The 26,943-nt window shown below is 43.1% G+C and overlaps 1 protein-coding gene across 11 annotated transcripts in view; it reads right to left on the bottom strand.

The window, feature by feature from the left end:
* FAM13A (family with sequence similarity 13 member A) overlaps window positions 1-26,943 on the bottom strand; it is a 133,844-nt gene that overhangs the window by 18,440 nt on the left and 88,461 nt on the right. For 8 of the 11 annotated variants that reach the window (XR_008730957.1, XM_055702450.1, XM_055702459.1 and 5 more), the window contains 8 exons: window positions 22,207-22,251; window positions 20,430-20,609; window positions 17,388-17,574; window positions 14,417-14,493; window positions 13,722-13,764; window positions 8,473-8,623; window positions 568-781; window positions 70-208 (listed from right to left, as the gene is read on the bottom strand). Coding sequence is in view for 10 of the 11 variants with exons in the window: in XM_055702450.1 (XP_055558425.1) it covers window positions 70-208; window positions 568-781; window positions 8,473-8,623; window positions 13,722-13,764; window positions 14,417-14,493; window positions 17,388-17,574; window positions 20,430-20,609; window positions 22,207-22,251 (1,036 nt within the window). In the remaining variant the exon portion in view is untranslated. The remainder of the gene's footprint in view (window positions 1-69; window positions 209-567; window positions 782-8,472; window positions 8,624-13,721; window positions 13,765-14,416; window positions 14,494-17,387; window positions 17,575-20,429; window positions 20,610-22,206; window positions 22,252-26,943) is intronic. The other 3 variants (XM_055702470.1, XM_055702481.1, XM_055702464.1) reach the window with 2 other exon arrangements.

The raw sequence follows: 26,943 nt of genomic DNA, 5'->3' as shown, positions 1-26,943 counted from the left end.
CCTGATGTCCCTTCCCTTTGTTGCTAATGCATAACTCTCCATACAAATGCTTAACTCCTAGAGACTCACTCTGTATTTCCTCTCCTCTTCAAATTTGTCCTCAAATCTCCTGATCTTTTTCTTCAGTCCCTGAATCCTCCGGGTGAGTTGTGCAGGGGTAAGGTCCTCTCTGTCGTCTTCATAAGATCCCAAAGATGAACTCCGCCTCCTACCAAGAGCAGAGAAGAGCTTATCCAAACAGCCACAGTACGTCTTCATGCAAAGAAGGCCACTTAAAACTTTGTGCAAATAATGGGAAATCCCACAGAAGTGAGAATGCTATGTTGCTACTCTGTAATGACAGCAAAAGATGCTGCAACAGCACTTTTCAGCAACAGCCACTCCCTAGATGTCAATTCACAAACTCAGAAACTATTAGTTACCAAGAGTTTTTCTAAAAATATCTCTTTCCCATCAGCAGGAACAGAAACCAAACACAGCACAGCTATCTGGCATTGTGGCTTGATGCAACTGTGCACACCCTTTACAGCTGGGTTTGAGAACCAGGACAGGGAAATCACAACCCACCTCATGAAGGAATGAGAATTGGGAGGGGAAGGAGGCACTTCTGTATCATCCAGGTACTGTTGGCTCTGTCCATAGGCATAGAAGCGAGGGGACAGCATGGGATCGCTGTCCTCATCCAGAAGCTGGCGAATTAAGCGACCGGCCTGCGGGGAAAGGCGAGCCTCATCTGAGTCTAAGCCGTCTCGCTGCCATGAGGAAAGAGCAGGGATGGGCTCTGGGAACAGTAAGACAAAGGCTGGTTTTATCGTTTTTGTTTTACACGTACGACAGACTCCAGGCAACTTTTCTAATGAACCCTGACCTGTTTGTCCCGCACAGTGATTCCTTGTCATCAGGCATTCTCTGGGTCATTATTTGCATCTATCTGCCCAGCGTGCAAAGCATCGCCTGGCCATGGTGGGTACTCTCCAGAAACACAAATGATCACCTAGGCACAACAGAAAACTGTACCCAGAAGTTGGCCAGCAATTACCATGGACTGACACCAAACGAGGCTATCGCCAGCCAGCACCTCTGAGGGAAAAGTTACGCTGGACAAGAGAAAATTATTGGCACACTGCAGTATAAAGGAGGTAACTGGATTACAGGAGGGGTTTTTTTCAATTTCAGGGTGTACAAATGCTGTAAATGAGTTGCGTATTAATTGTCCTGCCATAGCCTCCAGCACTCCAGTACAACCCTGCTACCCACTATTGGAAATTCAAAGACTGGGAATAAGCCTAGGTTCTTCTAGTCTGCAAGGAAAAGCTGTCTCACATTACACCCAGTTCCACAGGGTGCTTAGCCTCGAAATGAACAATGATGGTAATACGGTCTGAGTTTCCCCCTTCTCTATCCCGTGTGCAATCCTGCTGCTTAACAGCATGGTGGAAAAGTGGAGATCTTCAGCCACCTGGACAACCTCACCAGCTGGAAGTAAAAGCAATGTTCTACAGGGAGATGGTGGACTGGGAGAGAAAGGGAAACCAAACGTAGCAGTAGCATTGCTAATTAGCATAACGGAGCCCAAGGAAAGCTACCACCTCAATCTTGTGATCGCTCCCTCCAGATGCCATAAGAAGTCCAACATTTTGTGTTCAGATAGTTTACTAAGCTGATTTGCATGCTCCTACTTAGCACCACGGGATTAGACAGTTTAAGAGCCAGGCTTTGAACTTACAAATCTAACAAATAGTTTGAGAGTCAAGTAAGAAAACAAAAACCTTATAGAAAGCTCCCAGACCAGTTGCAGAGCTACGGACTCATGATTTCCCATGCCTCGTGCATCTATTCTTCCATGAAGAGAAGGGGCTTTTGAAGTTACCGGTTTTTGAATAAAAAGCAGTATTTCCTTTTGCTGAACAAGGTTAACATTTTCATAGCTCCGAATGGATTACATAAGGCTTCCCTTACAGAATCTGTATGCTGTTTAATATTCCCACCCATGTACAATTCAGACAGCACAAGATCATCCACAATTCAGTAATGACAGGCTCAGCGGTATTTTGCCTGCACACGGCATCAAATAACGCTCTTCCCCCCTTCTTCCTTAGCACATGAATATAAATGGCACGCCTCTGCTTAGAGGTTGGTGCTGCATGCAAACTGATGTGCTGCTCTGAAAGGGATGGCTGGAGGTTTTTGCAGAGAGCCTCTTGCAGGTGTTGTGCTAAGTGAAGCACATACAAGCCTGGCTCACAGAGGCTACTTTGATGAGGTGTGTAAGTCCCAAGTGTATGTAGGCTGTTTTGCCACGGACTGGACAGCTAATGCAGCCTGCACTTCTCAATTAATTTCTAGAACAAGAGTGTTTTCTTAGCTGCGTTCAACCTTGGCAGTTCCTAATACCTGAAATATTTTGCTCAAGGAATCTGATAAGGAGGAGGGTGAAACAAAGGGCAAACTCTTCAGCCAAACTGCGACACTTTGGTGTTGCACACTTCCCTGATCTCTCATGATTTCAGGAGGGTCCTCAACAAGATCTCTTGTAGCAAAATAATGGCTAGTAACACTAAAGGAACAAATCTGATAACTTCATTCCTGCTAGTCAAATGTAAGTGATGCACACAATTCTTGCAGACATCTCTCTTGTCTGATTTTTGGAATACATTCTCACCCCAAAACAGAATTTGCTCTTGGAAATGGTTAAATCACACCTCCATGGGATTTATATACATGGAATAAACTTGGAAGAAATCAGCAGCATACTTAGCAGTAACCAAATTAAGCTGCTACACCACACTGGCTAACAAAGCCATTATTAATCATGCATGATGCATGTGACTTTGTCCCAAGGTGGATTTATACACCAGATAGCATGCGACATTCAGGGAATTGTAGTGGCTCAAAGAGCTTCTGATCAAACCCCAAAGACAGCAAAGCACTTTATGCAAGCTACCGGAGGCTGAGGTATGTCTACTTTCTCTTTTGTTAATTTCAGTATACTGCCCAAAAAGATAAACTCACATTCCACAGGAGAAAGTGTTAAAAAGGAGATGGGAAAAAGGAATAAAAGGAAAAATCAGACTTGGGACTTGATAGAAGAAATGGTTGCTATAGCAAATCAGCTGGTTTTAACCCTCACTCCTGGAGGGCCTGAGTCCACGCGTAACTTGTTTCCCTTACTGACTCTTAAGTATTTGAAAGAAAAAGATCTCATTTGGACACAAAAAATGGATAACCCCCTAGAATGTTGCACAGCAATTAATTAAGGAACATATTTAGGTAAGTAGAATTATGGATTTTATCTACATCCGATCACAAAGTGGACCAGAGCTGTAGTCCAACTTCCTTCCCTCATACTGGCCCGGTGCCAGGTGCTTCAGCTGGAAGCACTGGAATTGATGGATTGAATAAATATATAGGAACCTGCTAAGGGTAAGCTGCCACTTTTTCTGACAGGGCACAATGGATCAATTAGTGTTTAACAGAATACGTAATACCTTTTGTTACTCATTTACCCAAAATAGCTATCAGAGTGTTGAGCCTTTTCGGAAGGCTGCTAAATTCCTGGACTTAATGACTCAGGTTTGAAGTATTTGCTCTCAGGATTAATATTGTTACCCTTTCCCCTTTCTGCTACCTGAAGAACAAAATCTCAGTAAGGAATGTACAAGTTCCACCTTTTCTTTGCCATTAGCTTGACAGAACAGTTACCCTTATTCATGTTCTGTCTTGAACAGATCTGTCTTGCTCAGAGAAAACTCAGTTTTCTACTCACCTCCACAGTCTTTCCATGTACTATTCCCCGCCCCCCCCCTTCTCCATAATGAAAATCTTTTGTGAAAATAAATATATTTGGGAATATTTAACCAGCATGGCTATACCAGTGCAGAGAAAAGGTGAAAAAAATTTCTGTTTATTGGTCAGACTCTCAGTGCATTTCTTTTAGGTACACTTTCTCTAAGTCGGCACTGAAGAGATGAATTATGCTGGTATTGAGCCTGCAGTCCTTCAGAACTGCTGCACTCCCTCTCAAAATCCCACAACCAGCTAATCTTTCAACAAAGCTGTCAGCCATCTGCCAGGTGTTGCTCTGCAGAACTCTGTAGGCACACATACGCCTACGGCAATACAACCTCTCTGCAACCTGCCACACAGAGGGCTGGAGATATTAATAAACCTGTGTCATGCAAGAAGGGAGGAAGGAAGATTTAATTGTACCAAATTGGTGTATTATTGCTGAGCTCCAAGCCGCCACGCTGATAAAACCTGACTTTTTTTTTATCACCGTATTGTACATTTGCCACAGGGTTACTGGGGGCTGCAGGGCCAACAGAGGGGTGGCCACACACACACACACACGCAGCCCATGTCAGATGCAGCCAGCAAAATGCCGCAGGCATCTCCTGTTTCCCTTTCCTCTGCAGCCACACAGCTGATGCATGCTGCTCACACCGCTTTTACACAACCCCGTCTAACAAAGGAGGCCAAATCTCAGCTGCTGCAAACCCAAGTAGGTCCAGAGGGATTAAAAAGTCTGAACTCATTACCACACCTGAGGTCCTACTATTAAATCCCACCTGAAAGACCCCAGAAAGATCTCTCATAATAAAGTGAAAAAAGCAATTTAAAACCCCAAAACATTCACTAGCTCAGTAACAACCTATTTTACTCATCTTATAAATAACTGTTTGAAAACATCCTTGTTTGAATACATCAAGAGGTATTCTTCCTACACAGATCAAAAATGATCCAAATAAAGTGCTACCATGCCTTTTCAGTTAGTGAGATGACACATCTCTCAGCTACCAAACCAACTTTGTGTTTTGTTTATAACATCATAATAACCAATGAGAAAATAGTTTTTAAAATATTTGTGCTATCAAATAAAATCAGTACACAATGCAATTATTCTTTTCTACACATAGTAATAAAAATGCAATGTGTTTCATCACCTTTTGATTCCTTATGCTAAAGGGTGTTACACAAATACATTGATGTATCTTAAGTCCACAGTGTTGAGAAAAAGAAATCCAAATCTAGCTTCCCTGTTGCTGTACTCTTCGGATTTTTTTGGGGTGGTTTTTTTTTTTTTCCCATGGGAAATTACCAATTAAGTCAGTGTTGAAACTATTCGTAGATCAGCTTCACCCTCAGGGTCTCAGTGCTGCAATACTTGAGTTCTCAACACTGAGAACCCAAATTGTGTTTTGAATTTCTGCTTCTATCCTTTTTTTTTTTTTCCCCCCAAGCTTCAAAGGTTGTAGAAAAATGTCTGCTGATTGTTTCCTAAGTGCTTGTTACTGCAAACTGCTTGAAATCTCATCCACAGAACCTTTTTTAAAGCGTCAGTAATGGGGCGATGTAGGCAGCAATCACATGCATCGTATTGATTTACTGAACTGCCAGCCGCCGTTACGGAGAGTAACATACTTGCAGATTTTCCTTGAGGGCAGGATAGCAAGTTCTGGGCTCGAATTAGAAACATTTGGTAAGAAATTTGTACAATAGTGCTGGACTGTGAAAGAACACTCTGTCCTCCTCGCTCACAGCACTCCATTCAAACGTAATCCGCAACAATTAAAAACTTTTTGCTAGGGAAGCAGCTCTGAAAATGCTTGCTCGCAAGCTGTCTCAGCTGGCACTGACTGACCCACCAGCTTAGCATGCAAGCCCAGCAGTCACACATCCCAGTTCACAGAGACAGCTCAGTTCACACCCAGCCCGGGAATAAAACGATTTGATTTGTGTCTGCCAAATGCACACTAGTCAAATATTTCTCCTGGATCATGGGAAACACACCTAGGCTTAGTGTTCAGAACTTGACTGTGGCTGGGGCACTGCTCACGCCCTGCATCCTACATCAGCAGCGTGATGACTACCACACATATGCCCTTACAGGCAGCAGGCGAGGCAGGTAGAGAAGGCAGGCACACAGCAGAGTGCCGAGCAGCCTACGCACCGGAGGAAGCGCAAAGCCGTCGTCTTTGTCCTTTCTCTGCCCAGCTTTAGGTAAAGGGAACATAGCCTGGAGAAGTACAGCACTTCTCTCCTATTGTGTACAGATTGGACGATGTGGTGAACCTTAAAAAAAATACCTGGTAAGAATTACTTCTAGCGTAAGATAAAAGGCGGGGGGGGGGCCTGGCAGCAGCTATCACAGTTCTGTGCCCCTGAAGGAGGGCTTTTAAGGTAGCTCTGGTCTTAACGTGATGGAGAGCCTGCCTGAGAGACAAATAAGAGCTAGTCAGTGGACAAGGCTGTCTTGTGTAATTCTGTGCCCACTCTTGAAGGCTCTTCCCTCACATTTGACTGGAGGCAGTGACAGCTACAGCTGAAGGCAACCCCTCAACCTGTAACTGTTCTCACAAGCCACTTTAAAAGGCGCAGCTGTTGTCCTGATCACTAGATGCTCTGTCTCCTGCGGTATGATACAGAGGACCCGGCACCCAGAAGTCAGCTCCGCTATGCCCCAGAAGAACAGGTAATTTCCTGAGAGAAGGACCTACCAAATTTGCTAGAGCAAAGCAATAAACTCCTCAAGTGTTACTGCATTTGGAGGCACAGTCCTTTTCCTTTTCACTGGGGATGCAACCAGAGCTGCAGCACAGATCCTGAGAGGTCTGTGAAGGTCTGAGTGACACAGGCTGGCTGGCAGAGGAAGGGAGGATGCCCTGGCTGCTAGAGCTGTGGATGGGTGGTACAACCCTGCCTTGCAAAGCCAGTCTCAATTACAGACTCTGTCGTTAGCTGCAGAAGCAGCCTGAGAGTTGATGTTAAGATCTTCCACCTCCTGGATGCCGCAAGCTTGATTTCACGCCCACAGCTATGGAAGACTCAGAAGGCACCATTTTGCTGCTTTTTCATCTGCATCAACAAAATGGTGATTCTGGAAGGCATGCCTTTTAGAAGATGGCATCTCTCTCACCACAGACAGCTGTCCGTCTCCTCCTCTTGTGAAATGCATGTGAGCAGAACAGAGGAAGGAAGGATCAAAGAGAAGCACTCTTCAAGCACAGCCACACATGCATAATCCTGTTTCATATTTGCAGGGCAAGAAAGCTAGAATCCGTAAGAGCACACCTATGAAGAAGGAATTGTACCAAAGGTGCAACTTATTTTGTATGATGGGAAAGCCTCTCTGGCAGATCTCTGTTCTCCCCTTCATGCGTTCATATGACTCCCATTAGTAACCCAAGAAGACAAAAAAAAAAAAAAAAAAAAAAAAAGAAAGAGAGTCATTATTTCCAAAGGTTCACATGACTGCTGAAGCCACACATCACCTCTGAGAACACAGACATGCTCACCCTGGCCTGAGACCCTGTGGGGCAGTGCTAATTAGCATCCCAGCAAACACATACAGCAGCCAAGGCCTCCTGGGAGCCTTTCCATGGTGCTTTGATCAACCATGCTGCACACGTGGTGATACCACCCAGGGAATCCCCGCCTAGCAAGCAAATGGAGAAATGCTCTCCCAACCATGGTGACTAGTTGCTTGGTGAATCAAAGGCAGCCACGGCTGCAAGTTTTCTTTACTCATGCTCAAAGTGTCATAACTACTCCACTCCTAGAGGGAAAGGCAAAATATACTAGGTCACGTATTCTGTGGAGGCAGGAGCAGATTTAGAGCAATAAACTAGTTACACATTTTCCCCTCTCTTGCTTATTAGAATACCGTACTCCCCCTTTTCCTGCTTCTTCCCTGTCAAAGCCCTTCTTTCACTCCTAAAGCACAAACAGAATTCTTGCTTGCACATGGAAACCGTGTAACTGGAAAAGGGTTTGATCCCAGAGGTGCTGGACACCTTAAATTTATCTCAAGTTCAAATGAAACTGAGGTTCACGGCACCCACAGAGCTCCCCCAGATTTCCCACCCTTAATTGAGTCAGTGCAGCCACTAAGAACCACTATTAAAATAATTTAAAGCACACACAATTTAACACTGCTGTTTGAGCTGGCAATCAGAATTTTTTCACAGCATACATAAAAAAGTTGTTTGTAAGAGCTATCAAAAGACAAAACAGCAGACAGACAGCCTTTTTTCCAGCTACGCTTTTCAGATCTGAATCATTATTTCCAAATAGCGATTGAAGTGGAAGAAAAGGAAGAAAGAAGGAAGCTCCTTTCAGACTGTGAAACACCCAGCTTCTTTGAAGTATAGGGCCACCTAGCTTAATATGAGTGACCAGCCACCAAGAAATAAGTTATCCTGAAATGCTCCGGGACTTAAGAGTACTAAACAACATGTGAAAGTAACTTCAAGAATAAACCAACTAATTTTCTTCCTCTAAGTGACAATTAGAATTCGTACCCATCCAGTATTTTGCTTCCAGTTTCTCCAAACTTTCAGTTCCATATTAAGGACCAAATTGCTTTCCTGTTGTTTTTGGCAAGGGAAAATGATCACATAAAGACATATGCAGCTCACTCAGGTCTCCCTCTCTCCCTTTTCACTTGTACGACCAGCCATCACACAATCCTACCTTCCCAGTTGTTGTCATCACACAGCGCTGTCAAATCCAGCTGAGGCACTTCCGACACAAAGCTGTTTTCCTGGTCATCGGCATCTTGATTTCTTTGCAACTTGTTTTCAGGAATGCTTGGATGCTCTTGAATCTTCATACTTGAAGTCAGCTATATTCCCATATACCCGCAGAAATGAGAAAGAAAAAAAAAAAAAAAAAGGATGTTTCAGGAGGCAGAGGAGGAAAAAAACCCACCACCCTGCAGTCACAGCAGCAGTAAGCTCACACCTTTAGCTAAAAACATCCAAACAAACAGACCCTGGTGCTTCCAGCTCCAAATCCAAATCCCCTGCGTGGTGACCCCTACGTACTAACTGCTCACTCACACCGGTAAAAACATCCATCCATCTGTCTTCCTTGGATTTTTCCTTCAGGAATAGCCACTGCAAGTTCCCAAGACTACCTGCCCTGACAACTGCATGCAGCTGAAAAAGCCTCCGGTAATCGATTGGGATGAAAAGGGAGGGAGGAAGGCAGGGAGAAAGGGAGAGAGAGGGGGGCGGCTGCATACACTTCCTAAAGGAGCACAACTCCTTGGAGCAACAACAAAAACGCTGCTGCTGCTGTAAGTCTGTAGCAATATGGTGTCTTCTAAAAAGCAGGCACCAGAGCTCCTGAGGTAGCAGCCGCAGCCAGCCAGCAGCGCAGGCTACGTACATGAATGCTCTCATGCAGGCTGTGCTGGCTCAGATCAATTAGTGCCAGCTAAGCTGTGCTGGCTGCACATTCCCCGATTTCCTGTGGTTGTTTTCTAGCTGGGCGTGGGGAGAGCAGAACTATTTATGGAGGAGCTCTGGGTATTAAAGCAGTGTTGCGCAAATCCAAACGGCAGTGGGGTTTGGCATCTCAGCTGGAAGCAGTGTGGACTCTGGGAAAAAGCCAAAAAATTCACACAAGCATCCAATGACTTAGGAGGGGAAAAAAAAAAAAAAAAAAAAAAAAAAGCATGCTGTCAAGTAAATGATTCATCATTTAGCGCTACCTAGAAGCAACCGCTGTTTGCTTCACCACTATTCACCCCTGCACATACCACACGTCGTGTGCATTTATGCAGAAATCACTGCCATTCCCACAATGCAGATACACAGTGCGCGTGTCTGCAACAGTGTGCTTGATGACACGGGCAGTTTTGTCACTCTACCATGAAATAGCTGTAATGCCTCACAGAGGGCAGTCGGGAAAAGGAAGCGTAAGGCGTGTACATAAACATATAGTATATGATGTGATAATGTATAAACCCACCAACAAACGGAGCTATCCGAATAGACAGCGGCACATTACTACGTAAGCTATTTGATCTTGGTAAGAACAGCTTGGGTATAATTCTCTCAAACAGAGTCCAGCAGGTAGCCAACATGCAGATGTCCCCCTGCAGGAATTCTGATAATCTAGTTAGCCACCTGCATATGCTGATGTGTGAAGAAAACGGGCCTGAAGAAAATAACCAGTACATTTGGACATGTTTTATTTGTGAATCCAGAAGCATGGCCAAACTGTATTAAATCAATATCCTTAGTATATGCCAGTACGGCACATTTAATTTTTTTCATCTGCATAGAGCTAATGATGGGTTGTGGGTTTTTTCCACTCTGAGCAGAGGAAAAACAAGTAAACTTCATGCTGGGAGGGGAAAAATCTGCCCAGTAGACAAATTATATGAATCAATGTTTTTATCTGGATTCAATCCCATCAATCCCTGCAACTGGACAGGTTGCTGGACTATCTCATCTAGGCTCCCTTTCCTGTGAAAGGTTGGCCTAGGTGATCTTCCAAGGTCCCTTCCAGCTGGGGCTGTTCTACGGTTCTAAAAACCTGAGTGATGAACACACTGGTACTTGTAAAAAGTGTTCTGCATTGTATTTGTGTAAGGTTTGTATTTCCTTTTCATTTCAATAAATTGTCTTTTTGAATCTTTATAACAAAAGAAACACTAAATGACAGTTTGCCAAGCACTAATAACTTGTACAGCTTGACACTAAATCTGATTACAAATGTGTTTATTGTGAGAGCTGTAGATGGAAAAATTGCTAATTCATTATTCAATATCTTTTAAGCTGCTTCCAGGTTGGAAGGACTGAAATACTTCAAGGTCCAAGAACAAATTTCTTGCCAGGATCTAAATAGTCAGCGTACATTACAAACATAAAGACTGGTCAGTGGCCAGAAACAGGCAGTCTTCTACATTTAGTAAAGAACAAACTGTACCAGTTGATAAACTGCATTTAAATTGCCAGCACAGTATTTTAAGGCTGAAAGAAATAAATCAGTTAAGTTTCAAAGTAGGTGCTACTTTTAATAACATCAAGAAGCGTGAAGAGAGGAACTTACCTAGATTTTAAAAATTTCAAAGGTAATTTCAAAAGAAAATACCATCCTGTCACCACCACTGATACCAACTTCAGAGTTAAATGTCTTTCTATGAAGAGTGTACAACCTCCTGACTTCTACAAAGACTTGTTAAAAATATCTGTAGCAGACATAAGAGCACTTCCCAGATGGGTAAATGTTTCCATTACACATATATTAGAAAGATCGTATCAATGTTGTCTTCCTTCTAAAGTCACTTCAGCTGTTGGAAACATTTAAAAGCTGTTTAAAAAACAGACGTGTGCTGTGCCCGCAGCCGGTTACTCTCCTTGCTCACTGATGTAGCCTCTAACACAATAAATCATTAGGTGTTCTGGAGAACAGTGGTGGTACAAATCCAGGAGACTCAAGAAAGCAGATGTTTAACCTTCTTTGCACTAACGCTCCAAACCCATGCAGTGGTGGATGATTCAGTATTTGATTTCCTGATGCCACCAGTTGCCAACCCCCAGGACCAAAACCAAGTAAGGGAGAACCACTGTGCTTTAGGTATGGATGTGCCACAACTGCCCACAAACCCAAGGGGCAGCAAGTTCATGATTTCAGTAGCAGGTGGCAGTCACAACGTACACATAAATGACCACCCAAAAGTCTTCAAACTAGGCACCTGATTTCTATTTTTTAGAAGCTTCTCCTGCAGCCGTGCTTTGCAGGTACCTCTAACTACAGATCTAAGTAACCAAGTCAGCTGCTTTGATTCTCCCTGCTCCAAAAGAGACTCAGCATAAAGAGCAGCTTAAGCAGCTAGAAGTAAAAGGCAACATAAAGGTCTTTGAATTCTGATCAGGAAGTTGTATTCTGTTTGATTACACGTGGACTGAAATCAATTTTATTTAAAAGGCTTGCTTCCCCCACATCTGACCATCCACTACAACCACAAGCGGAAGTATCCTTAAGCACCTGTTGCTAACACCGTCTGACGCAAGCACGCAGCCATGCTGCTGCCTTACTCCTGAGTCATGCTAATCCCCCTCTACACCTGTTGCCACGCTGCTGTGAATCCTCAACACCCTTCCCCTACCAAGACTTGGGTACTAGAAACCTGTGTTTTTCAAATCAGTCTACATCCTAGAGCTTAGCTGCTTCCGAGGGCACATTACGAAGGCTACAAAAGCACCGAAAATTCATTCAGGACACGTGTTTCAAGGTATTTTTACTGCACCATGGACATGCAAGTCTGCACAACTGGTAGCTACGGCAAATTCCAAATACCTTTCCTAATATCTTCAGACTGGAGACAAGGTGAGAAAGAGTATGAAAGTACCTGTCCCTTCCTCATCCTGAATGAGCTTTTTGTTACGGAAGGTACGTCTTTAAGCTGCCCTAAGCTAAAGCCTTACAAGGGACAAGGAATGTAAAATTACCCTGCAGGAATGTAACATTTTCTGGACCTTGTAATTCCTACATAATACAATCTCTGGGTTAAGGTTACATCTTCTCCCGCAGTTAAAATTCTAAATTTTAAAACTCTTCCTAAGGAGAAGTTTGTTTTAAGATTATGATTTCATATTCACATATACCTCGCCCAGATTAATTTAAAGCTTAATGGGAGTATTGTGTGGCATGGCAGTGACAGCACCTTCTCCACATGCAAGCTGGTACGTGAGGAACAAGGTGTTGCAAAATCCATGCTCTGGAAAACACAACAGCTCGTAAGCAAGTGCAGGATCATTGGGAATTACTACTGACCCTCTGGGAGCAAAGTAGGAGATCCACCTAAAGCCCAGTTAGAGCAGTGATCAAAGGCAACACTGAACACCCCTCGCACAGTTTACAAGTTTCAGTGTCCCCTGAACTTCTGCAGTTACAAACACAGCTGGTCAGAGCCCAGCTGTTAGCAAATAATCTCTTTTACCTTTCCTGCTAGATGGAAATAATACCTACCAGAAACAAAGTCTTTCAAAGGCTATAAATGCATAGAGGCTGTTATTAAAAACAAACACACACCACCACCCCCCAAAAAAACCCAAAACAACCAAAAACACAAGAGGAGGCTATTTTAAAAATACTACCAGCCCTCAGTTAACTTCCAGACGGCCACAGAAACCAGACATTGTCCACAGCTGTTTTAGTGTGCTCCTCTGAAACGGGTGCACAGATGAGGGAGAGGCACCTCGGATAACTCTCCCCAGTATTTTAGATGCTTGGCTGCCTGGAAGTGTTTCAAGCAAACTCAAACGAACCACTGACTGCAACGGTGTTCACCTAATCCAACCCCAGCCTTTCCATTGCGGAACAGTTAGATGAAAAACACCATAAAGTGAATGCCGGAGTGTGGTACTGAGCAGAAATGGAAAGTTTTGGAAAAAACTTTTGCCATCAATGTCACATCTCCCCTCCTGACAGCCATCCAACTACCAATTCCTACAGAGAAGCAGGAGATGTTCCAGTTTTCTAAGACAAATGGAAGACCCGCGTTCAAAGGCAACATTGGGAATGCATAAATAAAAGACCAAATGATTTTAGAGAAATCAAGAGAGACAAGCTGATCTTCTACCCTGGGAGATAACCAGTCACACACCCTGTTTGTAATGATTAACAAGGGAACTCAGCGTCACTTAAACCAAAGTGCTGACTTCAGTGACGCTTCCCTTTTTGGCAAGGAGGGATCGAAGGGACTGAAGCAGATGCTTTCAGATTCCTCAGCAGCTGAGAGGCTCCCTAAATTATGTAAATAAAAAGCAGAAGGAAGGAAAGGAAAGAAAAAAGCAAACGCTAACTCCATTTCTCTGGGAGAAATGCAATTTCACAGAACTAGATGCCTAACTACCTGTTTCCACTCAATAAAAAGCCCATTTAGAGACCACAAAACTGAAACACAAAATCCAAAAAATACCAACCTGAGGGTGCCTGAAAAAAACCTCATCGTTTTCACTTTCTTTGCTACAAAAAAACACAAAAAACACACCAACATATTACAAATGCAAAACCAGACTTGTCTTATAACAAAACCAAGCAGGACTTCTGCACACACAGGTTTTTAGATTCTTGCTATGGCTGCACACATTAATTCATTCAGTAGACAAAGGGACAGGAGCTATTTGTGGAAAATATAATGTCAATTAATTCTAGTGCCCTTAATCCAAACCTTAATCTCTCCACAAACATAACTGTGGAGAGAAACTGTCGTTTCAGGTGAGCAGAGTGGGGCTGTACAGCTCTCGCAGAGGAGCAAAGCACACAGAAAAGGGCTGGACCCCGCGGCCAGGTGAGACAGGCCCTGCAGCCCTCCGTGTGCAGCGCGCTGGTTCAGGTGCTTCACAGCTGACTTCTCAAGTCTGCATCATCAGCATCTTCAGTGCTGTGCTTAACGGGCTGGGAGAAGAGTCTTGGTGGCATACGCTGCTGTGCAGAGCCCACACAACATATGCAGGGCCTCCATACAGCTCTACTTTGAAGCTAACACAGTGGATAATGCTGTTCTGCAGCATAACTACATGTCACCCTCATAGTCTGTGGTGGAAGATCTCTTAGGCTGTACTACAACCACAGGGAAAATAAAACTTACATATATTTAAAGAAAAAAAAAAATCACCTTTCTTCAGATAAAATTTCCATGTCATCAGGTCCTGTTCTGTCTATAGGCCTGGATGAGCTAAAGCTTTCCATAGTCTGTAATACAGCAAATGTTAAAGCAGTAAGATACATAAGAGAAATGGAGTCCAGCTGCAGGCCATTAAACAGATCAAATACAGGAATATCCAACAGGACTTCTAGAAACAAGACAACCACCAGACTATTGCCTATTGCACGTTTATAACAAAACAAACCCCAGACTTTGTTGCCCATAACCTGCAAAAACCCACAACTGCTCACTGCTTTGTTGCTTTTATCAGATGACCTCAAGATAATGTAAGTAATGTAATAATGCTGCATGGTACTCTGTCTGTTCCCATTTTACAGACTGAGAGACAGGCTGAACTTGAGAGTAATTCTGCGGTGTGTACAAGTCCTGTAAGAGCAGATACCAAAATCCACAGCATCTTCCCAGCAGGACTACTTATGCCCATCTTAGAAAATACCCTCCTTCTTAGCCAAACCCTTCCCTAGTTTCTTCTTAAACAGGCAGAAGAACGCAAAGAGACTGTCATGTACACAGAGGTAATGTTAAGTTGTCCCAATACAAATGCAGGGCAAGAAATTCAACTGGTTATGACAACTTGTTCTGGAATTTGTCTTGGCTACCTTTAGAAACATTAACACTATTGTCTTCTAAGAGCTTGAGAAACTACTGTGAAGACAAGCCACTTGGGGCACATGTCCAGGAGGTCTTCTACCCTGGCTGTGGGCAAACCCCTCTTAAATAGAAGGACGTCAGTAAGCAGAATGGAGCGTGGTTCCTGCCCCAGCCCTGGGAACTGTATGTACAGACTTCTTGGGGCAGTCACAGCCCTCTCTCACCTGCTACACCTCCAGCCCCATAAGGTGACACAGCTCAGCCATTCCAGTCTTGCCCAAAGTGATTCTTCAAGTCCTACTGGCACCTGGCTACTGTGCCTCTGAAGTGCGGTTACAAGCTTTTAATGCTTTGTGGTTGATTTGCTCAGGAGAGTAAGCGGAACTGACAGTTCTTCCACCGCTGACTTACGCTTTTGAGTCAGATGCAATTAGACAGCTAAGAGGAAAGCTTCCACACACTGTCCTACATACTCTTTCAGGCTTTGAAAAGCAGGAAAGCTCAGAAAAGGGTAGCTAAGAAGATGCAACATCACAGGTTTGTTTACGTGATGAAGGCCTATTAGCAAATGCTAAGGAGCAGGTTATGTCCCCAAAGCAGGTAGTCTAATTTGGGTTATTACTTGAAGTGTACAGATGTAGCCAAAAGAGAGCTGAACCACCACACATCTTGCCAGTAGTCTCTGAAATGCAACTATGAAATAAGCCACACTCATGAAAATTTAAAAAGCAGCCTTTGCTCTTCAAAAAGAGTAGCACCATGCTCTCTGCCAGCTGTTTCATAACAATACTCCCAGCTGACAATCCCACTGCAACACCTCCTCTAGCAAAGCAAGAACCACACTGACAGTCATCTTGGTCAAAGTGCTTTTTGTGCAAGGTTAGTCCATTTTATGTTCCTTTCAGCCTCTGCCCCTCAGGAGATCCAAAAATGAGAGGCAGGGTGAATTCCAGTGGACATACTAACTTTGAGGACATTTCAATACTTCATGAATGTTTTTCAGGTCCACAGCAAAAGCAGACACTTCTGTCAGTCTTTCCTAAATCCCGAGTGAAATTCTCATTTAAACTGCTTTACGCTCCACAGGTACACAGAAGAGATGCAGAAAAGAATGTAAGCACTCGACCTTTGCCTATCAAAGTCCACTGCTACAAGCAAAGACGCAAAGTGCGCGTGTGCCTATCTCACCATGCTATTTCATGAAGTATCATGATTACTGATATAGAGCACTGAATCTCTACAGCCTACAATTTTTGGCAACTTCCCATCTTTTCATCACAAAGAGAAGTCAAATCCGCCTCTCTCTAGAATGCCTGCACAGGGTAACAGCATCAGGTAATTGCAATTTTGTGACCTAAACAAAATGACTCCCAACGCAATGTCACATGAAGAAGGAACTCACACACAGCAGGCTCTAAAAATTAATCAAGTACAACTGAAGGAAATGTCCTACAGCTCAGAAGGACAGTCTCTTCACACTGCTTTCACTCTACTGACCATGTAATGCATGCCTGGTGCTAGGCACCGGGATGCACAGCACTTCTGCCACTGCAAGTAGACCCTGCACTGAAGCGCAGTACAGTTTCTCAACTGCTGACACTACAACAAGTGTCTGGTTTGGTTGAAAGTGAAGGAGGGTGCATCAGTTTTACTCTACAGCTTGTAAAAGTTGACAAATTGTCTTCTATTGTGACGGTCACACACGAATATGATGGGCAAATTCTATAGCATTCCAGATTTTTAGGACATTCTATCAGTCTCATTTACCTCCTCCGTAAAAGGTAGCTAGAGGGATCATTTTTTGGACCAACACACTCCAAAGCGTTCTGTAAACTGTAAACAGCACAGTAACTCACAGACTTCAGGGAAAAGGCATAAAACACCTTTGTCATCTTACCAAGAAGTCACTTGCAATCTACAGTTTCGGAACTTAGCAGGAATATAAAAATAAACTTGACCTAAACATGTGAGAACCTGCATCTGAGGTTCCAACCTCCTTGCAAGACTTTTGAAAGACTAGGAAAAAGATTGACTCTCTTTTTCCTTTTCCAACGTTCTTTGGCAAATTCAAAAGGAAAAAGCAAAAAGTTGGGGAAAGAGAAAATGACTGCAGATGGAGTAAGAGGATCATAGCAGAAATACGGCTTCTAAGTTGCCTCATCACAGGTTACAAGGGCGGGATCCAGTGTTCCCCATAGTCCAAAGTAGCCACTTATGCTTGCATTGTAGGCAAAAATAGCTACCCAAGGGAACCAGATTGCACTGAAATAAAAAAATACTTTTCCCCACCCTAGTACTAGGCATCAAATAGTACAGCACGCCAGCTTACCACAGGACTGTCCTGGTTGTCATTAAGCTCTGAAAGCTTGGTGCTGGATTTCTGCCGTTTTGGCTTATTCCTTTCACTAAGATATCCAGAGCTGTTGTCCTGTAATTTTTCTACTTCTTGAGTAGCTAGAATACAGTCTTCAAGATTGCTGAATCCCGAAGGAATGTTTTCTTTGTTGACGACTTCCCTAAAAAGAAAAAGGACATTACAAGAGGTTGTTTAAAACACTCTACCGCTACATTTACGGTAGCAATAGAGAAATGCATCACGGTGATTGACTCAGTTCCGTCAATGTCTTCTACAGCCTATGAAACCAGTATCTCTGGTTCTTCCTACTGCAGCAAACACCACACACTGTGCAATGCTAAATCCCATTGAGGAGTGAAAGCCAGGTGTATACACCTCAGATGAGAAAGCTGTGAGGATCAACATTTGGGACTTGATTCACTTCCCGCTAAAGCCAATGCAGAGAATCCCACTGACTTCACAAGGAGACTGGACTAGCTACTGGTTGTCTGTGGTATTTTTATAGAGAATATGCAGCATATTTTCCTTTGAGACACGTGCTTTTAACTTAGAAAAGTGATTCACAGCTGCAGTCCAAGGATCTCCTTTGGTGCATGCCACCACATAATCGCCCCTCTTACTCATCTTCTTAACTGCAAGAGCAGGACTGCGGTGCTTTAGCCAAATGCTTGATTCCTATTTGGAAATTACAAAAAACAGAAAAGGGAATGCAACTCTGCAACGGCAACGCAATGGCTAAGACAGAGAACTGTTCTGCTATGTTGGGAAGTGAATGGGACAGGTAGCTTGAAGTCATCCCATGGTGCTGGGACACTCTGGGCTAGCAGGGTTTAGGCATGTTTTCCAGAAGCCTGGCCTATGGTTTACCTTGCCCAGCACAATTAGCCTGCTGGGTCCTTTAGCATGCAGTTTTCCCTTCACAGCCTTCCCCCTACTTTGTGCAATAACGAAGATGCACATACATAACACATCACTGCATTACGGGAACAAGAGAAACCCAACACATCTCATTCTACGCTGTCCTACCCTGCTGGAGGCTAAAGGCAGGCTGCTTACACTTGACATTGAAAGTGGAACATTTGCTAACTGTTGTATGTGCAGCTCCCTCATACAGCGTTGTGCAACTCCAAAGCCTGCTGTCACGAACAGCAGGAGAATTTATCTAGACTTACACTGGTGTGACAAGAAACCCATTCCTCTGTAGTATCTGCACAGTGCCAGCACAAAAAAGTTTTCAGATCAAAAACAAAACCAGAAAATTTCAGAGGTTTTCTAGATCATGAATCTCTAGGGTTTGTTGGTGGAAGAGATTTCTAATACTTCTTTGTATCTCTATGATTAAACTTCTAAGGTAAGACATCTGCCTTTGTGGAAGTTTTTACAAACCCCTGAGCAGACCAATTACATATACATAGTGTCTAGATCACGTAGTCTGCAAAGCCTGGGAGTTCACCTATGTGTTTTTGTGATAAACATTCTTCCTGTCTTAAGTCCCATCTTGTGGCATTACAAATCCTCTTGTGATACATCACAAGGCAAAGAGATTAAATCACTGACAATCAAACCAACAACCAAAAGAAGTTTTGAAAGGAGCTCCCAAGTTTGACAGTTCACCCCAAAGAGTTTCAGCAATCTACCTAAGGGAACCAGGGAAAACAATCTGAACCATAGAGAGCATTCAAAACTTCCAGCGGGCTTTAAATCCTTGTCTCCAGCTTTACGGACCGAGCCTGAGCTACTGTGTCAACCATGTCTAAAGGCAGCTCTGTAACTCAATGTTGAAAAAAAAGCCCTGCAGTACTATATGCTTCCGAACACGTACACTAGCCTGTCCCTGACCTACTTACCTGAGAAGCCTGTCGGCAGGGCTACTAAACAAGAAAAACTACTTCAGAGCTGCTGCCAGATACTTGGGTGACTTGCAAACGCTGATTTCCCAGTCCATCTTCACAGCGTATTTTCATTCACTATGGATATGGCTTATTATTTTGTAACTACAGACTTTTTTACAACAGTAGCATCGATGCATTTTGGGAAATACCACGGCTGCAGCATTAACACAAGGTATTGCTGGTTATGCACCTGTACAGAAGTGGCTTTGTATAGGAAGGTGCAGATCCAATAGGATTTGGGGAATTCAGCACCCAGAGAAAAAACCCAAGAAACTAAATGTTTGTTTTGGAATCTAACTTGAAATCCTAGCAATCCAATACTACAGTCAAATATACACACTCTTTACAAGAAGAAGTGCTGTGTTAAAAGCTAGATATATGTGTAAGCACTGTTTAGATCACGGCCTTGCAAAGTCTGTCGTTACAGTTCCTCAAAGATAGCTATGCCTTGGGGAAGTGTTTGTTAAGGCTGCGATGGCAATACATTTGTACCACACAATATATGCCCCAAGCAGAGGGGCATAAAAGGAAAAACAGGTATTATTTTTACTCTTTGACAGACATTTGATGAAACTCACCACTAAATAATTCTTAAATTTTGTGTAACAGGGTGGATAAAAATTCTTAAATTGATTAAGCAAAAGGAAGTTTTTTCTACTTTCAGACAAACTCCCAAGTCTCTTCAATAAACCTAAACATAAGCTGTGCCTCCGCATACAAAAGGGGAACTTGATCTCATTTCTGAAGGCATTCTGAATTCAGAAAAGCATCTAAACGCAGTGTTTTTATCTGAAGAAAGTTACAGGCAATGGGGCCAACTGCTTGGGAATTTCCACTAAAGCAACAAATACTGTAATTAAAAACTCCACTATATTGTGTAAAAAACCGGATTCTTATCATGCTTTGCGCATGGTAAGATCCATGACCTCTAACAAACTACATTTTCCAGCTCTAACTGATGCAATGGAGCTCTGCACAGGCACTGCAGCCCGCTCTGCACTTTCAACACAGGGCAAGGGCCAGTGCATTTCATAACAGAACTAAGCATTGCCTTGATAAGAGGACATGACTAGGGTACACTTAATCAAATATACTTTCCAGAACAAAGAAATCAGGCTCATACATGTCTCTGTTTCTCCGGGCTTCCTCCTGCTCTTTGTGGTATCGCCTCCTCTGCCTGGCAGACACATTAGAAGAGGCTGAAGATGTTCCCGATTCAGAGTCATCTGAACTCTGGCCGCCTGAGCCATGAACATCAAAGAGATGCTGCTCCACGGCTGAGCGGATTGTCTTCTCTAAATACCTGTCAAGCCGAAAAATAAGGTCAATTGAGCTCAAAGACTGTGGAGCTCCCTCTCTGCAACATTAAATAAAGCAAGGGTATCTGAGGGTTATGTTTTACGATGGCAAGGCAGTATAAAAATGTCCTAGCACTCTGACATCTGCAAAGAGCTAAGCCAAAATCTTCAGATACCCTGATGACCCTTAGAAGAGCTAAGCCTTCCCAATTCATCTTGTTCTTTTTTATTTTTAGGGATGTTTGAACCTTCAGTAAAACAGCTAATTTCACTTACTGCACTAGACATTGGTGCCTAACTTTCACTCTCCACTTTAACAGTCCTTGCCCTGACAAAATTGTATATGATATCCAGTCATGCTGACACCGGCCAAGCCTCTTGGACAATCCGAGCTCAGCGAGGCAATGAGGATCATCTGCAAGGTGATTCACTGCTCTCCCACAGAGGGATGAGAACATGCAAACAGCACTTCACTACAACCTCCTCACACACTTAACTCGGTGACCAAGCATGCGTTTGGTTCTGAGTTCACCTGAGTTCATGCTGCTTTCACACTGTTCTTACGCCATGAATGCACCCACAACGAAACTTGACTTGCTCTGGAGTGCGATCACCAGCACGCCCACCGGCAGTAAGAGGGCTTCCACACAAGCCACAGCAAGGGACCCTCTGCAGTTGCATCAGTTAAAGATGTGAGACTACTTCAACTTTCAACACAATCAAATCTCCTTCATTTTGGTACTAACATTTTCTTGTAATATATCCTTCCTTCCGAGGAAGTTTTTATGGGCAAACTCTAAATGTGTGTGTGTGTATGTTAAAAGATCATTTAGAAACACATTTTTGCATACCCCACCCCTGTTTCTTGCAATGCTTTAAGCAGTCTACTGAAGAATGAGTTTTTCAAAAACATGCCTGTCCAAAGTCCATATATTGCTTCTAGTGCTTTCTCCATAACTAAAAAAGTTATTTGCAGGATTTGCTGGTTAATTTTCAACTGAGTAGCTATGAGTATGGGAACCTGTACCTGTGCTGACTTCTCCCGAGAATTTACAGAAGTTGTTGCTAAGTTGCTATAGTTAGAAGTCTGCTGAGACTGCAGTTCCCAAAAATGTCAAAAGGTCTTGCAACTGCAAAACCCCATGTGGTTTAACCAGGCAAGTATGTCTGTGTTTCATGTATTGACAAGAATCAGTTCTGCAAACCCATCAACCATTGGGAATTTCCAGCTCCAGCAAGGGAACCAACTTGTTAACTCTGCTGCTCCCAGTTATGGTAGTGGGGTCAAGCCCTGTCCTCTGCTGGGGTACAACAAGGTGCAAACAAGAGCAAGAGGATGACACAGTATGAATGGCTTCTCCAAATATGCAAGTCCTGCCTAACCAAAACATCACAGGCACAGTGTGAGAAAAGAACCAAGGGCCTGAGAATTTTTCAGAAGGATGTGATTTATTATCATTGCAGATGCTTTGGTTTGGGAAACATTGTCTTTTTGTTTGTGTAAGCACAATTCTTAAAGAGAAATCAATGAATAACCAGCAATACTTTAAAAAGCTCTGACATACAAAAAAGGCAGCTACAAAAATTGTAGGAGATACTTACTCTCCTGTAGCAGGAATGTTACTGCTGACTTGTGATACATGGGCACTGTGGAAAAGAAAAAAAGCAGAGAAAGTTAGATCTAAGTATCATAACAAGGTCTTAAAAACCCCTTTTCTTTGCAGTACTAAGATTTAAAGGTCTGAGTCGTCTCAACAGCAATTGCATGTGTGTGCACATGACTTGTAAAAGGGTTTTCCCCTTAAGGAATTTTCACTCCCATGGTATTGTGGCGCATTTTGACAATGCCAATATCCTAAAGAATTAATTTTCCTGTCATGCCCTTGCAGTAGGCCAAGGTGTAACAGAAAATATTTCAACCTCAACATGCTCCAGATTATTGGCTTTCTTCTTACCCTTCTGCTGCTGCAGGTTGTTTTTAGCCTTATCACAAAAGTCCTTGTCTTTTGAAAATGTATGGTCTGTGAAAGGTGACTTAATATTTAAGAATCTTTAAATATTAATGGACGACAAAGTCAAAATACATATTTTGCACAGTTCTCCTGCTACTCTGATACTCGTGTTCTTTGCCTCACGTTTTAAAAAATAAAACGTATGCTCTCTTCTTTCTCTTTTGCCTCTGTCTGTTTTCAGGCTCAGGCAGAGCCAACGTGACTGTAGGTGTCATCGCTTGCTGTTTAAAGCCCTTCTGAACAAGCTGACGTGCCACTTTGCGCAGCTGAGGTCTGCCTTACACTGTCACTGCTCGCCTCCCTTTGCCAAGCTGAGTCCCATCCTGCCCCTTCTTCCCCCACACTGACTCGGCTCTGCAGACAAGGTGACACTTTTTGCCTATTCATTCCTCTTGTGATCTTTGTTAAGTCAAGTAAGTTACATGCCTAGGGGCTTCATTTTGATTTAGCCCTGTTATCAGCAACGGAATTAGCAGTACCACCGACTGATCTATCCCAATGAAATGGCACTGCATGGCCAGGGTATGAGCCAGGCTGGGCACAAATTCTGCCTCCTGCCAAAACCACCATCCATTACTTTCAGCCTTTACCACCTTCTCCCAAACCGTTTCAATGCAGAAGAACCACCAACGGCTGACTTCCCTCCACCAGCCAAAGGTTTCCTCCTCTGCTTCCCTCAAATATTTCACGCTTCACCATACAGACCCAGAGCCAGCCAAGACGCTGCAGCACTCTCAGGTCATAACCGCTCTGTGGCTTTCCTGGGTTTGAGTGTCACTTGTGGCGGAAGGCAGGTGACAGAGGACAAGAAGGGTAAATGAAGAGCCACTACAGCCAGTTTAACCAAACTAACAAACCAGGCTAACTCCTGCAGTGAAGTACAACCCCCACAAACACTCAACTACAAATCAGAGTCCCCATACGCTTCAGCTTCCCTTGGCTGAGCCAGTGCTCCCCTCGGTGTGAGCAAAGCAGTGTGCCCGAAGCACATGTGCTTCTCTTCCAGTCCCAGTTTCACCCGGTGCTCGTCTCCAGCCCAGGGACAGGTCCCTGCAGCAGTGGCACCGTGTGAAAAACATTGATTTGCCAGTATATCCCACATCACCTGCACAGCATCCCAGCAGCTGTGTCATTCAGATGATTTCATGAACAGAAGACATACAAACAAATATTACCGTATTTATTATTATGGGCATGCAATCTGCACATAGGAAAACAAAATATTTGCAAGATCCCTCTCTTTCCACATGTGATATCTTGACTATTAACTACTGGTTGGCTTTGAAATTTGAAGAGTAAATGTCAAGTACCCTACTTGCTTTCCCGTTCACTTACATGAACTATTCGGGCTCTTCACAGCCTGAAACCATTTTTTAAGATGTGGCCTCCCGTGGGAGATGAATTAGGAAGAAAGATGCTAGTGTGGTAGGCTAAACCATGTTCCAAGATACAATTCATACACTGACTACTGTTCCTACATGCGTGGGAGTAAGTTAATATTGTATCAACTTCCTATAATATTTACTTGCAATTCATACTGAGTGGGGGTGTCTTTCATATCACACCTTTCTTCTCTGTTTTCATTTCACAAAAGTGGTGGTGGGGAGGAGATCGGATTGTTTGGATTCTGTTTTTTTTAAAACATCCCCAGGATGTAGGTATATATACTCATCAGACAAGACAGAAGATCTCAGGAAATAGCTCTTCCCTCTATTTCCAACGGAATTAACACTGTGCAAAAATGCAAACTCCTCTTTCACATAAACTTGATGAAAGGCTAGATACCGTATGTAAGTAAAACTTCATGCTGATAACTCTGTGGTGTTCAAGGCCAACTGACTATCTGCAAACCACTCGCATCAGTACTGAAAACGCACCAGCTTCTTTACGCAAAAAGTAATAAAAAGAAGAAATAAAAGATAAAGCTGCAAAAATACCTAAATAAAATGCCAAAAAAATCCCTAACACCCCAATAAATACTGTAGTTGTCTATTTCTCAGTGAATCATGTGCTTTACTAACACCAATGCAGTTTTAAGTCCATTAACCTTGCTAATTCATAATGATGCTGTATCTGTGTAACAACTACTTTGTGGTATCTAGAAAAGCCCTACTGAGATGATACAGATTCTGTTGGAGAGCCACTAATACGGTGATTTTCAAACTACCAATAAATCACAAGAAAATATGTATACAGCTACATGCCAGCGGGGTGGATGACTACAAAATGAAGCTGTGATATTCTGATTTTACTGTATTTCCCTCCTAAATACTGCTTCCTGGCATACCGAATATAGCTTTATTCATAGCCCTGTGATATTTTAATGCTCTTTTATTAGCTTTCTCTCAATAAGATGGAGACTTTAAACCAGAGTTTTTCCAGATCCACTAAATTCCTTTTAATTCCGCAATTGGTAATTTTCCTTGCTATTTCATTTTGAAGCTTAATTTAAATGCATTGCTAAGTTGCTTTATTTACTCTGCACCAACCTTTTTTACATCAAGGAAGCTGACAGTCAAAACAAATGGTGGAGGGGAGAGTTACACAGTGGCTTTAGAAATTGAGCCTGCTCAGGGACAGAGGACAGAGCAGGAGGTGCTCCAGCGCGTTACTAAACGCAGGGAAAGGCACAGCCCTGTAAGGATTTCACAGCCCAGAAGAGCAACCAGGCAGGCAGGGCATATCCTGTGGGGTTTTCCAAACTTCTTGGGTGGCAAAAGTTGCTCTGCCTTTGGATTTAAGCTTCACAGAGCACGAGAGAAGAGCCATGCCCCGAAGAGCCCTCTTGGCATGCCCGCCTGTATGGGCAGCTGCCTCGGAAGGGCTGCTTTGCTCAGTAAATCATCCGGACAATGGGAACTCATGTTCTGCTTTGCTTAATTATTTTCTCCTCATGTCTGCTCCACTTCACTGATATGTATAGTCAATTATCTCCACAGCTAGATCATCTTTATTAAATTATGCAGCTGCTACAGAGCAAGCTGAGAAATAGTGACTTTCGATAGAAATTAAAGGTTCTCCTCAGCTGATGGAAAGCAGCAGGAGTGTTTCCCAGTTCTGGGGACTTTGACTTTCAGAAAGCCAGCCACAAAACCTGCATCAAGGCACACAGCTCTTTTAAGCGCTATAAACTTTTGAACTGGCTTCTTACAACCTTCTTGCTTTTCCTTTTGGGAAGTCTGACCTTTAGCACTTCCCAGTGTTAACTTGTTTACTGAAGTCTCTTGCTCACTTTCCGAGGTGTCACCAGCTCTGGATAACACCTTGCTCCACACACAAGGTCAACTCTTACTGCATGGCCTCTCGTCCCATTCTGGTTCTACCTCAAGTATGGGAAGGTTGTATTTTCCATCACCTTTAACACATTTAACCTCCCTTGCCTCCCCTGACTAGTACTCTCTAGGTTTAAAAGATACGCACTGGAGTAAGAATTCTCTCATGCAATACCTGCACCCTATTTGATCTGCATTGTGCATCCTGTGACAGCAGGCAACTAACAGTTGGACATCCACCCCACTCACCTGTTTTTTTTTTTTCATTCAAGGTACTACTGAGCAAAACGTTAGGGCATCCAGGTATAAAAGAGCAAAGTAAAAATATCAGCCAGAGCAAACTTAGTGACGTAGTACTTTTCCAGACTGAGTTTTCATTTATGAAGTTAATGAATTAATTCTTGACCATACTTAATGGCCTAAATCATAAGCTATACTTGCGATCTGGAACTAAGGTCCTTCATTGCGTTATTAATCTCCATCTGCTTTACGCAGGAAGCAAAGCTATTTTTTCCCCTGTTTTTGTTTGTTTCTTTGTTTTTTAAAGCCAAGCACAACAGTAAGAAAGCCTCAACAGATGCAAAAGCTTCTTACCATTTTGCCATTCCAGCACAGAGGAAGATGTTTAAATGGCTCTGGCATTTCAGATGGTAAATTTCTGAAGTCCTTCCAAATACATTATTCCAACCTGTGGCCTAGGAAATTCCTATTTCATAGGTACTTACATAGCTGAAACACTTTTCACTCTCCACAACTGTGGCACACAGTGTCATGCAATACTGCAGACTCACATTGGATCTATTTTAAGACAACTACTTCAATTGACACACATTTCCCAAAAAGGAGGATTGTGTCTCCATACAAAATGTGAAAATAATTAGTTTAAGAATAGAGATGTGCTTTTAGTTACTGGGATGTCCCATCACACAGAGGACAGACTTTCAGTGTTTTCTCAGCATCTTAATGCTTTTGTGAGCTCAGATTCAGTTACCCTTTCTTTAAATGCAGTACATTATATTTGACACTACCTTCTTACCATGCAGAAAACTAAACCC

Source organism: Falco cherrug, chromosome 1, assembly GCF_023634085.1.
Source record: "Falco cherrug isolate bFalChe1 chromosome 1, bFalChe1.pri, whole genome shotgun sequence".
NCBI classification, from domain to species: Eukaryota; Metazoa; Chordata; class Aves; order Falconiformes; family Falconidae; genus Falco; species Falco cherrug.
This window is presented reverse-complemented; position numbering and strand designations above follow the sequence as displayed.